The 16,182-nt window shown below is 51.2% G+C and overlaps 1 protein-coding gene across 2 annotated transcripts in view; it reads left to right on the top strand.

Moving 5' to 3' along the window:
- Positions 1 to 759: 759 nt before the first annotated feature.
- LMTK2 (lemur tyrosine kinase 2) overlaps positions 760 to 16,182 on the top strand; it is a 63,851-nt gene continuing 48,428 nt past the window's right edge. Inside the window, exon 1 of one of the 2 annotated variants that reach the window (XM_069734221.1) lies at positions 760 to 1,129. In XM_069734221.1, the coding sequence (XP_069590322.1) occupies positions 1,033 to 1,129 (97 nt within the window). In that variant the 5' untranslated portion in view covers positions 760 to 1,032. Of the gene's footprint in view, positions 1,130 to 1,757; positions 1,867 to 16,182 lie in introns of those variants that run through there. The other variant, XM_069734220.1, reaches the window with a different exon arrangement.

The raw sequence follows: 16,182 nt of genomic DNA, 5'->3' as shown, positions 1-16,182 counted from the left end.
ACAGAGGGGAGCATCATACCATGGGGACATTACACTGTGTGGGGGACACTGGGGGCACCATACTGTGTGTACAGAGGGGAGCATCATACCATGGGGACATTACACTGTGTGGGGGACACTGGGGGCACCATACTGTGTGTACAGAGGGGAGCATCATACCATGGGGACATTACACTGTGTGGGGGACACTGGGGGCACCATACTGTGTGTACAGAGGGGAGCATCATACCATGGGGACATTACACTGTATGGGGACACTGCATAGGTTATGTGTAAAGAGGGTCATTGTGGGACACCAGATTGTGCGCATGCGTGGGTGTGAGGGTCATCATACTGTACATGTGGGGAACCATGGGGACTAGATTGAGCTGCAATACAATTTGGGTGGCTTTTTCTATGTTCCAAAATTGGGGGCTTCAAATGTCTTCACCATTACAGCGCCGCTGTGCATACTGCGTGTCTCCCCGTGCAGGCACATCTGTAGCTGCGGCCGCGGGTGACGAACTAGAGAGGCTTTTCTATGAGAGGTTTATGTAATGGTGCACGGCCGCACAGCCATCACAACCCGCACCGACGGCAGGGCTCCAAATGACGTCACCGACAGTCTTCACTCATTCAATGACGTCACCGCACTCACCTTGACAGACGAGCCCCGCCTCTTGGCTGCTATTGGCCGGGATATCTTAGAATCTGCCCTCCTATTGGACACTAGATTTGCCAATCGGAAAAGGAGTTTTTTTTCTCGTCTTTTGCTCCCGCCTTTGGCCGCGGCGAAGTCAGGGAACATGGCGGCCGCTGTGTGGTGAAGCTGCCTGGGAAACTGCGGCGGTGACCGAGCTCCGCGGCCTGGTGAACTATGAGAGCTCCGGGGACTGCGTTCATGACGAGGCCCGAGGGGAGGCTCTGCAGGACGGCTGTGAGGAGCGTCGGTGTGTGAGTGGCAGGCCGGGTCACTGCTCGGACCCCCTACTGTACTCGGGGAGCAGGACGCCGTGTGTGAGTAGCCGGGAGCCGGCCGGGCCTAGGACAGCGATGCTACGTCCGGCGGAGAGCGCCCTGGGCCTCGGACTGCTGCTGCTCCTGACTGTGGGGCGAGGACAGGCGGCGCCACTTCCTGATACAGGTGCAGGTGAGAGCGGTGCTGCGCCATGGACCGGGCGTGACGTCACTACTGTACTGTTATAGGTTAAATCTGCCTGCTGGGGCCCAGTGTCACCTGAGGTCAGGGCTCTGTCGCCCTTTGTCGCCGTCCACCCGCACCTCTTGGCCGTCTGTCGCCCTTTGTCGCCGTCCACCCGCGCCTGTCGCCCTTCGTCGCCGTCCGCCCGCGCCTGTCGCCCTTCGTCGCCGTCCGCCCGCGCCTGTCGCCCTTCGTCGCCGTCCGCCCGCGCCTGTCGCCCTTCGTCGCCGTCCGCCCGCGCCTGTCGCCCTTCGTCGCCGTCCGCCCGCGCCTGTCGCCCTTCGTCGCCGTCCGCCCGCGCCTGTCGCCCTTCGTCGCCGTCCGCCCGCGCCTGTCGCCCTTCGTCGCCGTCCGCCCGCGCCTGTCGCCCTTCGTCGCCGTCCGCCCGCGCCTGTCGCCCTTCGTCGCCGTCCGCCCGCGCCTGTCGCCCTTCGTCGCCGTCCGCCCGCGCCTGTCGCCGTCCGCCCGCGCCTGTCGCCCTTCGTCGCCGTCCGCCCGCGCCTGTCGCCCGACTGTCGCCCTTCGTCGCCGTCCGCCTGTCTCCCTTCGTCGCTGTCCACCCGCGCCTGCTGCCGGGCCTAGGACAGCGATGCTACGTCCGGCGGAGAGCGCCCTGGGCCTCGGTCTGCTGCTGCTCCTGACTGTGGGGCGAGGACAGGCGGCGCCACTTCCTGATACAGGTGCAGGTGAGCGGTGCTGCGCCATGGACCGGGCGTGACGTCACTACTGTACTGTTATAGGTTAAATCTGCCTGCTGGGGCCCAGTGTCACCTGAGGTCAGGGCTCTGTCGCCCTTTGTCGCCGTCCACCCGCACCTCTCGGCCGTCTGTCGCCCTTCGTCGCCGTCCGCCCGCGCCTGTCGCCCTTCGTCGCCGTCCGCCCGCGCCTGTCGCCCTTCGTCGCCGTCCGCCCGCGCCTGTCGCCCTTCGTCGCCGTCCGCCCGCGCCTGTCGCCCTTCGTCGCCGTCCGCCCGCGCCTGTCGCCCTTCGTCGCCGTCCGCCCGCGCCTGTCGCCCTTCGTCGCCGTCCGCCCGCGCCTGTCGCCCTTCGTCGCCGTCCGCCCGCGCCTGTCGCCCTTCGTCGCCGTCCGCCCGCGCCTGTCGCCCTTCGTCGCCGTCCGCCCGCGCCTGTCGCCCTTCGTCGCCGTCCGCCCGCGCCTGTCGCCCTTCGTCGCCGTCCGCCCGCGCCTGTCGCCCTTCGTCGCCGTCCGCCCGCGCCTGTCGCCCTTCGTCGCCGTCCGCCCGCGCCTGTCGGCCGACTGTCGCCCTTCCTCGCCGTCCGCCCGCGTCTGTCGGCCGACTGTCGCCCTTCCTCGCCGTCCGCCCGCGCCTGTCGGCCGACTGTCGCCCTTCGTCGCCGTCCGCCCACGCCTGTCGCCCTTCGTCGCTGTCCACCCGCGCCTGCTGCCTGTCGCCCTTCGTCGCCGTTCGCCCGTGCCTGTCGCCCTTCGTCGCCGTCCGCCCGCGCCTGTCGCCCTTCGTCGCCGTCCGCCCGCGCCTGTCGCCCTTCGTCGCCGTCCGCCCGCGCCTGTCGCCCTTCGTCGCCGTCCGCCCGCGCCTGTCGCCCTTCGTCGCCGTCCGCCCGCGCCTGTCGCCCTTCGTCGCCGTCCGCCCGCGCCTGTCGGCCGACTGTCGCCCTTCCTCGCCGTCCGCCCGCGCCTGTCGGCCGACTGTCGCCCTTCCTCGCCGTCCGCCCGCGCCTGTCGGCCGACTGTCGCCCTTCGTCGCCGTCCGCCCACGCCTGTCGCCCTTCGTCGCTGTCCACCCGCGCCTGCTGCCTGTCGCCCTTCGTCGCCGTTCGCCCGTGCCTGTCGCCCTTCGTCGCCGTCCGCCCGTGCCTGTCGCCCTTCGTCGCTCGTTGCAGTTTCCGATAATACATTCAGGAAGGGCCGTTGGGGTACAGTCACTGAGAACATCACCTACCAATGTGGCCGCACCTCCTACTGTTGTGTTTGCAAAATATTACATGGGAGATATTGTTATCCTTTGAGTAGGCTGAGGTGGGGGCTGACACCTGGACCCCCACCGATCAGCTGTTACAGGTGTGATCATGGCCTGTTGCTGTACTGGCCAGCCCTGTACAGCGAGTTGCACCTGTTCCCGTGTACTGCGGATCAGCATTTCAGTCTGGGCTGTACTGCAGGATCTGACAGCAGCCGCTACACTTTGGATAGGGCTGTACAGTGCAGCTCCATTCTTTATATTCATCTGGCCATTCTGGGGCTTGTAGCCTCTGATAAGAGGGTGCCTGCCACCAACCGATCTGATATTGATGATCTGTCGTAATGATTAGAATTTACCTGCTCATATTGACAAGTGACAGATATTGAGACCGAGGGTCTGTGCTTAGTATGATAGGGGCAGCTTATGTCACATCATATACACCGCAATAACCTCCCTATGAAATTATTTCCTTCCAGGGTCCAGAATATTCAGTGAGCGATGTGATAAGAGAAGCTGGGAGGTCGGGTTCTGTCTTCCCTGTACCCCATGCAGTGGTTAATTTCCCATGCTTGGCATCCTTTTTCTGTTCAGTTTGACATGTATATGTATATAGCAGCCATATAGTATATAGCACAGGCCACGTAGTATATAGGAGCTATGTAGTATATAACAGAGGCCACGCAGTGTATATAGCAGTGTGGGCACCACATCCCTGTTAAAAAAAAAAAAGTTATATACTCACCCGCCGGCGTCCAGCGAAGCTGTCCCAATTCGCGCGCTGCTGCCGGCAGCTTCCGTTCCCAGCGATGCATTGCGAAATTACCCAGATGACTTAGTGGTCTCGCGAGACCACTAAGTCTTCTGGGTAATTTTGCAATGCATCTCTGGGAGCGGAAGCTGGCGGCAGCCGCGCGCTCATCGGCGGACGACGGAAGGTGAGAATAGCAGGTTTTTTATTTTATTATTTGTAACATTAGATTGTTTTACTATTGATGCTGCGTACGCAGCATCAATAGTAAAAAGTTGGTCACACAGGATTAATAGCAGCGTTAACAGACTGCATTACACCGTGGCATAACGCGGTCCGCTAACGCTGTCATTAACCCTGTGTGAGCGATGACTGGAGGGGAGTATGTCGCGGGCGCTGGGCACTGACTAGACGGAAGTAGGGAGGGACTAATTCTCGGCCGGACTGTGCCCGTCGCTGATTGGTCGTGGCCTGGCAGCTGCAACCAATCAGCGACGCGGGATTTCCGTTAGAGACAGACAGACGGAAGTACACCGTAGACAAATATATATATTTATCCATATCTGTGTTTGGCGTTGGTCTAGACCCAGTGGTGAGGGGCTAGTTTATTCTTGGGTTCTTTTCACACTTGGTAATTTTTCTTTTGTGCATTGTAGCTAAATGAATCTTTTTTTTTTTTCTTCATCCAAATTAGTTTTGAATTAAACAAATATGTAGATATTGTGAAAGAATTAATAAGATGCCAAATTCTGGCAGAACAAAAAATTGCTGTAGCAAAAGAAGTGGAGTATATAGTTCTGGTGTTAAGGTACCGTCTCACAGTGGCACTTTGGTCGCTACGACAGCACGATCCGTGACGCTCCAGCATCGCACCATTATCGCTCCAGCGTCGTAGACTGCGGTCACACTTCGCAATGCACGATGCTGGAGCGATAACTTCACGACGTATTTGCGATGTAGAAGCCGTTGGTTACTATGCGCACATCGTATACAATATCGTGCACACCTTTTGTTACACGATGCGATCATGCCGCCACAGCGGGACACTTGACGACGAAAGAAAGTTTCAAACGATCTGCTACGACGTACGTTTCTCAGCGGGGTCCCTGATCGCAGGAGCGTGTCAGACACAGCGAGATCGTAAGTATATCGCTGGAATGGCACGGATCGTGCCGTCGTAGCGACCAAAGTGCCACTCTGAGACGGTACCCAAAAGGTACCTTCACACTAAACGACGCTGCAGCGATCCAGACAACAATCCGGATCGCTGCAGCATCGCTGTTTGGTCGCTGGAGAGCTGTCACACAGACAGCTCTCCAGCGACCAACGATGCCGGTAACCAGGGTAAACATCGGGTTACTAAGCGCAGGGTCGCGCTTAGTAACCCGATGTTTACCCTGGTTACCATCCTAAAAGTAAAAAAAAACAAACAACATACTTACCTACCGCTGTCTGTCCTCGGCGCTGTGCTTCTCTGTACTGGCTGTGAGCACAGCGGCCGGCCGCTGTGCTCACAGTGAGTGCAGGAAAGCACAGCGCCGGGGACAGACAGCGGAAGGTAAGTATGAAGTGTTTTTTTTTTTTACTTTTAGGATGGTAACCAGGGTAAACATCGGGTTACTAAGCGCGGGCCTGCGCTTAGTAACCCGATGTTTACCCTGGTTACCAGTGAAGACATCGCTGAATCGGTGTCACACACGCCGATTCAGCGATGTCAGCGGGAGATCCAGCGACCAAAGAAAGTTCTGGCCTTCTAGCCCCGACCAACGACATCACAGCAGGATTCTGATCGCTGGTGCGTGTCAAACTGAACGATATCGCTAGCCAGGACGCTGCAACGTCACGGATCGCTAGCGATATCGTTTAGTGTGAAGGTACCTTTAGTGATACTTTTATCTTTTAAAGATCAGTGATTAAGAGAAATTGTATTCACAATCTGTGTACATAGAATTATGGTCAGTCTGTGTAATCCAGCCGTAAGAAGCCCCCAATTAGCATTCATGTAGCTGATGGATGGTCTTTATCTGTGGTGAACTTTTGTAAAATGGCAATAACTTCACTAGCACCCGATCATTGGTCTGTTGGCTTGGAGCTTGTTTAGAGAGACAGATATTCGTAGAAATGCAAATTTCCCAATTGTTTGTTCCCAATGATCTGCCTTTGTATATGCAGCATTCTAAAGGTTTCTTGTACAATTGCTCCATTGTCTGCTGTTATCAAGGGGAATACAATGGCGTCAGTTGAGTGTCTGCTGCACATCTATTGCTTGCGTGCGGACATTAGGTGCTTTTTAGGACGTGCAGTATTTTTTTCTTGGCTCGCTCTGCAGCGCAGAAATCGACCTGTGGGAATCCAGGCCACGTGGTATTTCCAGAGCAGTGAAGGAATCTTCAGAATTTTGCTTTAGTTTGACGATTCGCACGGCCAGCGCCTGTCCAATCCAGGGTCCAGTCTGCTGAGAGTTTTATTCTCCTGGCCATACTTCAGTGTGGGTTTTATGTAAAATAAAGTAGCTGCTCTTGAGAAGATCCACTGTGGATCCTGCCACTGCGGCGATGATATGAATTACAAAATGTGGCTTTATTATGGTCTTAAAGGGGTTGTGTGTTTATTTAAATAACAGAACAAGACTGCATGTGTAAAAAGGCAAAACCAAGCTCTCCCCACCTGCAGTTGCCTCTCGGCTACTTACCGTAACTGTTTGGCAGGGCTACAGATATGACATCTACAGAATTTGATTACTAACCGGGACCTAAGAAAGAGCAGTCAAAAGGTCACATAAAATGTAAACTTTATTAAGCAACAATTTAAAAGCTAAACCGGTACAATGGCATGAATGGAGGGATAAATAGTGGCCATAGTCAGAAAAGAGGGCAAAATTGGCCAGGCACTCCTGCATAATACAGATATTACGCCAAAATATGGCACATAACAATCTTCCGAAAATAGCAATGCAGATATATATAATTACCGGCAGCGAGGTACAACCTCATAGTACATACCTATAGAGTGCAATTGTTGCTTAATAAAGTTTACATTTTATGGGACCTTTTGACTGCTCTTTCTTAGGTCTTGGTTGGTATATATACCTGCAGTTGGGCCCTATTTGGTCTATATTTACTGTACATGTAGATTATATATTAAGCAAATTTTGTATCATTCTAGCTAATCCCCTATGGGGCACTCTACATGTAGTATGCTTGCTACAACTCTGTTTTGTTGTAGAATTTGATTACTGCAGCCGATCACTCTGTCATGAGACTGAGGCCAGTGATTGTTAGCAGTGGTCATCCACTGTCAACAAAGACTGGAAGGACACAGCAGCGAGCTGACCTTAGAGCATCAGGAGCTTCAGCAGGTAAATTGATTTTTAGTTTACCACATAAAGGTACCTTCACACATAACGATATTGTTAACAATATCGTTGCTATTTGTGACGTAGCAACGATATCGTTAATGAAATCGTTATGTGTGACAGCGACCAACGATCAGGCCCCTGCTGGGAGATCGTTGGTCGCTGAATAAAGTCCAGAACTTTATTTCGTCGCTGGACTCCCTGGAGACATCGCTGGATCGGCGTGTGTGACACCGATCCAGCGATGTCTTCACTGGTAACCAGGGTAAACATCGGGTAACTAAGCGCAGGGCCGCGCTTAGTAACCCGATGTTTACCCTGGTTACCATGCTAAAAGTAAAAAAAACAAACACTAGATACTTACCTACAGCCGTCTGTCCTCCAGCGCTGTGCTCTGCACTCCTCCTGTACTGTCTGTGAGCCGGAAAGCAGAGAGGTGACGTCACCGCTCTGCTTTCCGGCTCCCAGACAGTACAGGAGGAGAGCAGAGAAGCAGAGCGCAGCGCTGGAGGACAGACGGCTGTAGGTAAGTATCTAGTGTTTGTTTTTTTTTACTTTTAGCATGGTAACCAGGGTAAACATCGGGTTACTAAGCGCGGCCCTGCGCTTAGTTACCCGATGTTTACCCTGGTTACCGGCATCGTTGGTCGCTGGAGAGCGGTCTGTGTGACAGCTCTCCAGCGACCAAACAGCGACGCTGCAGCGATCCGGATCGTTGTCTGTATCGCTGCAGCGTCGCTAAAGGTACCTTCACAGATAACGATATTGTTAACGATATCGTTGCTATTTGTGACGTAGCAACGATATCGTTAATGAAATCGTTCTGTGTGACAGCGACCAACGATCAGGCCCCTGCTGGGAGATCGTTGGTCGCTGAATAAAGTCCAGAACTTTATTTCGTCGCTGGACTCCCTGGAGACATCGCTGGATCGGCGTGTGTGACACCGATCCAGCGATGTCTTCACTGGTAACCAGGGTAAACATCGGGTAACTAAGCGCAGGGCCGCGCTTAGTAACCCGATGTTTACCCTGGATACCAGCGTAAAAGTTAAAAAAAACAAACACTACATACTTACCTAACGCTGTCTGTCCTCCAGCGCTGTGCTCTGCACTCCTCCTGTACTGTCTGTGAGCCGGAAAGCAGAGCGGTGACGTCACCGCTCTGCTTTCCGGCTCACAGACAGTACAGGAGGAGAGCAGAGAAGCAGAGCGCAGCGCTGGAGGACAGCCGGCTGTAGGTAAGTATCTAGTGTTTGTTTTTTTTTTAACTTTTAGCATGGTATCCAGGGTAAACATCGGGTTACTAAGCGCGGCCCTGCGCTTAGTTACCCGATGTTTACCCTGGTTACCGGCATCGTTGGTCGCTGGAGAGCTGTCTGTGTGACAGCTCTCCAGCGACCAAACAGCGACGCTGCAGCGATCCGGATCGTTGTCGGTATCGCTGCAGCGTCGCTTAATGTGAAGGGGCCTTAAATGTGAAGGGGCCTTAAGGGCATGTGCCCACAATCAGGAACTGCTGCAGGTTTGACTCTACATATTTAAGCCGTCCAACCCGCATTGTCCAGATGTTACAGCATAGTGTATGGAATTTCCAGAAATCCCATGCCCACTATGCGTGCACAGACGCCCGCGGCTCACTGGTGGAGGTTGACATGTGGCTCGTCTCCAGACCGCAGCATGTCAATTTCTCTTCGGAGACTATGGTTCACATGGCCGTAGTAAATTGTGGAGATAACTGGCCCTGTGCTCGCCTGCATAGACTTTGCACTTATATGGTCTGTAGACTGGTCAATGCTAGTGCAATCTTCATTTTGTTCTTGATTTGGTCCTACAATGACCATCTGTTATCATCGAGCACCCGGACTACACGCTGACTATCAGAATGATCTCAAAGTTGATTTGACCCCTGCTTTAATGAAACCTCCTTTAAATGAAAATTAAGCCTCACTAATTTTAATACTTAAAGATTTGTGTAGTTTATCATTAATAAGCAGAAAGAAATCTGCCTTTCCATCTAAAACAGTGCCACCAATGCCTATGGGCACTGTCCGCTAATGCAGCTCAGTCCTGTTCACTTGCATAAGGTGAAATTGTGCACATTGCTTAAATGTTTTAACCTGCACTAGAATAATACCAGCAGGGAAGTAGTATGTTGGCGCCTCCATGTCGATTGTGCGGGGTCGTGTTGTTTTTTTTTTTTTCTGTGCTTCAGGCTAGGGCTCAAAAATGACATCTCGTGTGATGGATGGCGCTGCAGTGTCATGCGGGAGCGCATTGCTATTGGAATATCCTGCTGTGATTGACATCGGAGGGTTAATGGACTTCATTAAAAAAAAAAGCGAATTCCAACATGTTGGCGTTTTTGCATATACTTAAAGGGTACCTGTAACCAGTTCAACTAAAACTCATGTTATTGAGCACCTGTGCTGCATTCTATAAGTGGTTATATAACCCCCTGTAGACCCCCAAAAACCTTTTTGAAGTTCTTCCGTGTATGTTAATCCTGTTGGTCTGGTCCGAGAGGCGTCCTTTCTGCGCTCTATCCCTCCTCCCGGCTGCTGTTGCATGTGTTGATGTGGATGACGCCTCCTGCGTCATTCACACTGCCAGGTGAATTTGTGGCTCGCGCCTGCGCATTGTTTTGCCCTACTGCGTGCATGCACACTTGGGTTTTCAGCTCTGCTTGCCGTAAGGCAAAGCACAGTGCGCAGGTGCAAGCCACGGTTTCTCAGCATAGGATTTCGCCCGGCAATATGGGTGACGCAGGAGCCGTGCCATAGAGCGATGTGGGATGTAGCTCTGTTTGGCATCAATTACTTTTCTAGAACTCGATAATGACCAAAATAATTAATTGCAGCAGATCAACTTTTCAGCGCTATCTGCCATCGTTAGCCACTTGTATTCATGTAACAAAGAGGTACGCACAATCAAAAATGGTCCAAGTTGGCCTTCTTGCCAATTCTGAATCTCTTGTTGGGCCAGATTTAGTATTTCGGACTAAGGAACCTCAGAGCTGAGCTGTTGCTGCTTCATGCGGACACTAATAGCCTCAAAGGGTTTTCTGTAGGATTGCAGAGTGCTTTCAGTGAAGCCGTGCCTGTTGCGTTACAAGCCTTGACATTCTTGTCATTCCTTATCATGGTGTTGTGCTTGTTGGAGATCTTCGTGTAAGACGGTGGTCTTAGGCTTTTCTATATTGGGAAGGACCGTCTGCGACACACACACACACACACACACACCATTGGGGTTGCAACACTAGGAAGGAAAAGTTGTGCCATGGTGGAAATCACAGGATGTATAGACATAATGATATGCAAATGGTGAAAAAATGGAAACAGCATTTTCACAATAACTCTACTTGGTGTCGAGATTGATGGCCGTCTGAGGACTGTTTGTCGCACTGAATGCACCTGGACAAATCATCAGGATCCGCTGCTGGCAGTTCCCTTTGCAATTGCTGACCAATGATGTCCCAGATGGGCGACGCTGCAGGCCATGGTATCACGTTTAGGCCACGCATGCTGCTCACAGTATCATGAGCAACATGCAGCCTGGTGTGGTCCCGCTGAAATACTGCTCCTGGGACACTAGAGAAATGGGATCCGCCTGTAGTGGATCTTGGTTTTTCTGCTTTTAGTACCCTTTGGCCAAATTGAGTCTATCCTTGTCCAATCATCCAAATAAATTAAATTTGACTAATACTTGCTGAAATACATTTTTCACACGGCAGAAAAAAAATGTAACTTCTGTAAACTAGCACATTGGAAAGTATACTGACTAAATAAGTAATTCTGCACAAAATTGTTGGATTCATCGTAGCCCACAACAGACCCCGCTGACAAGCTGATGTCTGGGTTCCTCAAACTCTCCAACTGTCTTGGGAGAAAAGACTTTGGCATGTTGATGGCTGAATCTTTCTTTCCTGGATAGAAAAGCAGTGGCTTTCTTCTTTATCCCCATTTAAAAAGAAAAAACAAAGGTTCTGCTAAACGGGAGTACTCAAGTTTGTGAGGGAGTCGGGAGAGAAGGCTGTCTACCTAAAGCTGTTGTCCATAGTTTTTCTATCTTGTGTGTAGCCATCTTCCGCCCAACTCCCTCCGCAACTAATGTTTTAATTGTTGCGATAATTCTGAATAAAATAATGTACCGTATATACTCGAGTATAAGCCAACCCGAGTATAAGCCGACCCCCCTAATTTTGCCACAAAAAACTGGGAAAACTTATTGACTCGAGTATAAGCCTAGGGTGGAAATGCAGCATTTACCGGTGAATTTCAAAAATAAAAATAGATCATTATTTCCCCATAGCTGTGCCATATAGTGCTCTGCACCGTTCATTATTTCCCCATAGCTGTGCCCCATATAGTGCTCTGCACCTTTCATTGTGCCCCATTGCTGTGCTATATACGGTGCCATATGCTCCCTGCATGTCCCACATATATACACAGCTCTGCCGCCTGCATGTCTCACATATATACACATCTCTGCCACCTGCATGTCCCTCATATATACACAGCTCTGCTCCCTGCATGTCCCACATATATACACAGCTCTGCTCCCTGCATGTCCCACATATATACACAGCTCTGCTCCCTGCATGTCCCACATATATACACAGCTCTGCTCCCTGCATGTCCCACATATATACACAGCTCTGCTCCCTGCATGTCCCACATATATACACAGCTCTGCTCCCTGCATGTCCCACATATATACACAGCTCTGCTCCCTGCATGTCCCACATATATACACAGCTCTGCTCCCTGCATGTCCCACATATATACACAGCTCTGCTCCCTGCATGTCCCACATATATACACAGCTCTGCTCCCTGCATGTCCCACATATATACACAGCTCTGCTCCCTGCATGTCCCACATATATACACAGCTCTGCTCCCTGCATGTCCCACATATATACACAGCTCTGCTCCCTGCATGTCCCTCATATATACACAGCTCTGCTCCCTGCATGTCCCACATATATACACAGCTCTGCTCCCTGCATGTCCCACATATATACACAGCTCTGCTCCCTGCATGTCCCTCATATATACACAGCTCTGCTCCCTGCATGTCCCACATATATACACAGCTCTGCTCCCTGCATGTCCCACATATATACACAGCTCTGCTCCCTGCATGTCCCACATATATACACAGCTCTGCTCCCTGCATGTCCCACATATATACACAGCTCTGCTCCCTGCATGTCCCACATATATACACAGCTCTGCTCCCTGCATGTCCCACATATATACACAGCTCTGCTCCCTGCATGTCCCTCATATATACACAGCTCTGCTCCCTGCATGTCCCACATATATACACAGCTCTGCTCCCTGCATGTCCCACATATATACACAGCTCTGCTCCCTGCATGTCCCACATATATACACAGCTCTGCTCCCTGCATGTCCCACATATATACACAGCTCTGCTCCCTGCATGTCCCACATATATACACAGCTCTGCTCCCTGCATGTCCCACATATATACACAGCTCTGCTCCCTGCACCGTTCATTGTGCCCCATAGAAATCTCTGCCGCCGCCGCTGCTGCAATAAAAAAAAAAAAACACATACTCACCTCCCTTGATTGCAGCTCCCGGCGTCTTGTTCCGGCGCCTCCATCTTCCCGGCGTCTCTGCTCTGACTGATCAGGCAGAGGGCGCCGCGCACACTATATGCGTCATCGCGCCCTCTGCCTGAACAGTCAGAGCGCAGACGCCGGGAAGATGGAGGCGCCGGCCGGGAAGATGGAGCGACGCCCGGCGGCTGGAACGAGGACAGGTGAATATGACATACTCACCTAGTCCTGGCGATCCTCGCGCTGTCCCTCTGCCTGGTCTTCGGTGCCGCAGCTCTTCCTGTCAGCGGTCACCGGCACCGACGATTTGAGGAATGAATAGGCGGCTCCGCCCCTATGGGAGGTGGAGCCGCTTATTCATATCTCTAATGAGCGGTCCCACGTGACCGCTGAAGAGAGGAAGAAGCTGCAGCACAGAAGCCCGTGGGACGGCAGGGACAGCGCGAGGATCGCTGGGACTAGGTAAGTATACCTCAGCGCCCTCACCCGCCGACCCTGCCACCCACATTGACTCGAGTATAAGCCGAGAGGGGCACTTTCAGCCCAAAAATTTGGGCTGAAAATCTCGGCTTATACTCGAGTATATACGGTAATTGGTAGTGCATTTCTTGATGATACAATTCCCTGCCGTTCTGTGAATAGAGCACCTGTGCCCATTGTAGACCATAACAAGACTTCTACCTACAGATCTTGAGAAATGAGGGTCAGGTAAAATCAGAATCGATGGTCTCCTTTTTCGGAAACTGGTCCAGCATTTATCTAAGGGTAGAGTTGAGATTTGCCAAACCCTAGTCAGGAGAGACTTGGGTTATTTGTGGCCTGCCAACATCCATGGCGTCTTTTATTAATAGGCCCAACACAACATCAATCCTACCTACTAATCAAGAGGACTTGAGAACGCAGGTAGGACGTGGTTCTCGAGGCTATTGTCTGACTGCTACGGATATGACCACTGAACCAGGTTCTTGTGACTATTTTTTGCTCTACTCTTATGCAGGACACATTGCCGTTCCGGTTTTCCACTTGTACTATTATAGGGGAGAAGTTCCTTAGACACGGGGTGTGAAAATGGGAAGTGGACTAGGTGACTCACCTTTTATAATGCTACGTGTTGTTTGCTGGTATTGAATCATCATCGAAGTATGTCATAATGTCTGTGTGGCTAGTCTTTATCTCAAGTCTGCACTGAGCATTGCTCAGTGACTCCACACTGTTTTGCATGACTCCTCTTCCTCCTGGTAAGGTAGGATTCCACATGACCGTAATGACCACATGCAGTAAATTGTCACTCTGTGCCATGAGTTGCAGATAGGCTGCAAATAGAAGGGGGGTATCCATCCTTTACCCCCAGCCCCCATTATAAAAAGCCCTTTTGATCCTCCAACTCCCACCCCCTTCATGAAGATGTCAGGAAGGAAGGAAAAAGGTTGGATGAGCAATAAATCAAGTGACAAGGGGTTCTTTCTATTCTTACCATTTAGGTAAACCTAAGAAGCAAAGGGGTCAGGCCTCAGGTGGGGGGGCATTTGTACGCAGTTGGGAAGGACTGTCTGCGATTAGAGTTTAGGTGCCGTACCCCCCAGAAAGATTTTTTTTTTTTTTTAAACGAAAGTTCACTCCTCCACCTTAAACCAGTTGGCTATGGAAAAGAAAGTATTAAATATTCCAAAGAAAAAGGTTTTACTTCCAGTACCAGCTCTAGAATAGGCTATAGTTATTACAATAGTTATAAGACTATAATCGATCTAAGGCCGGAGTCACACTAGACCGTAATACGGACGAGTGCTATGCGATAAAAAATCACATTGGTCCGAGTGTTATGTTAATCTATGGGGCAGCTCTCCTCATCCGTTGGTTTCTCGGCCGTATTCAGGATCCGAGTGAAATCGCAGGATGCTGCGATTGTCAGCGTATCTCGGCCGAGACTCGCCAATGCAAGTCTATGGGTGCGAGGAACTCGCACACCACACGGACCATCAGTGTGACATCCATATGGCAATGTGATTTTAACATGAGCTTTTACATTGAGAGAACTGCTGTATGTAAAAGCTCATGTTAAAATCGCATTGCATACGGATGTCACACTGTTACTAGATGCGAGGAAATCACATCCTCACATTGCACACAGATGACTTGCGGATCACTGTTCGGGAACATTTGTGCGATTTTCGACCATCAAAATTGGACCAAAATGTTTGTTTTGTTTTTTCTACGGTAAGTGTGACTCCGGCCTTAGGCTGAGGTCACACTTGCGAGTGTGATGCGAGAAACTCGCGCATTAACCCCTTCACCCCCGGAGCTTTTTCCGCTTTTTCATTTTCGTTTTTTGCTCCCCTCCTTCCCAAAGCCATAACTTTTTTTATTTTTCCGTCAATATGGCCATGTGAGGGCTTATTTTTTGCGGGACAAGATGTACTTTTGAACGATATCATTGGTTTTACCATGCCATGTAACAGAAAACGGGAAAAAAATTCCAAGTGTGATGAAATTGCAAAAAAAAGTGCAATCTCACACTTTTTTTTTTGTTTGGCTTTTTTGCTAGGTTCACCAAATGCTAACACTGACCTGCCATTATGATTCTCCAGGTCATTACGAGTTCATAGACACCTAACATGTTTAGGTTATTTTTTATCTAAGTGGTGAAAAAAAATTCCAAAGTTTGCTTAACCCCTTAATCCCATATGACGTACTATCCCGTCCAGGTGACCTGGGACTTAATTCCCATGGACGGGATAGTACGTCATATGCGATCGGCCGCGCTCACGGGGGGAGCGCGGCCGATCGCGGCCGGGTGTCAGCTGCCTATCGCAGCTGACATCCGGCACTATGTGCCAGGAGCGGTCACGGACCGCTCCCGGCACATTAACCCCCGGCACACCGCGATCAAAGATGATCGCGGTGTGCCGGCGGTGCAGGGAAGCATCGCGCAGGGAGGGGGCTCCCTGCAGGCTTCCCTGAGACGATCGGTACACGGTGATGTGCTCACCGTGTACCGAGCGTCTTCTCCCTGCAGTCCCCGGATCCAAAATGGCCGCCGGGCTGCATCCGGGTCCTGCAGGGAGCACTTCCGGGTCAGGATCAGGCTGCAGCTGCAGCTCTAATCCTGCCCGGCTGTATGTCAGATCACCGATCTGATAGAGTGCTGTGCACACTGTCAGATCGGTGATCTGTGATGTCCCCCCCTGGGACAAAGTGAAAAAGTAAAAAAAAAAATTTCCACACTTGTAAAAAAAAAAATAAAAAAAAATTCCTAAATAAAGCAGAAAAAAAAAAATATTATTCCCATAAATACATTTCTTTACATAAAAAAAAACAATAAAAGTACACATATTTAGTATCGCCGCGTCCGTAACGACCCGACCTATAAAA

The sequence above is a fragment of the Ranitomeya imitator genome, chromosome 7 (assembly GCF_032444005.1).
Source record: "Ranitomeya imitator isolate aRanImi1 chromosome 7, aRanImi1.pri, whole genome shotgun sequence".
Lineage (NCBI taxonomy): Eukaryota > Metazoa > Chordata > Amphibia > Anura > Dendrobatidae > Ranitomeya > Ranitomeya imitator.
This window is presented reverse-complemented; position numbering and strand designations above follow the sequence as displayed.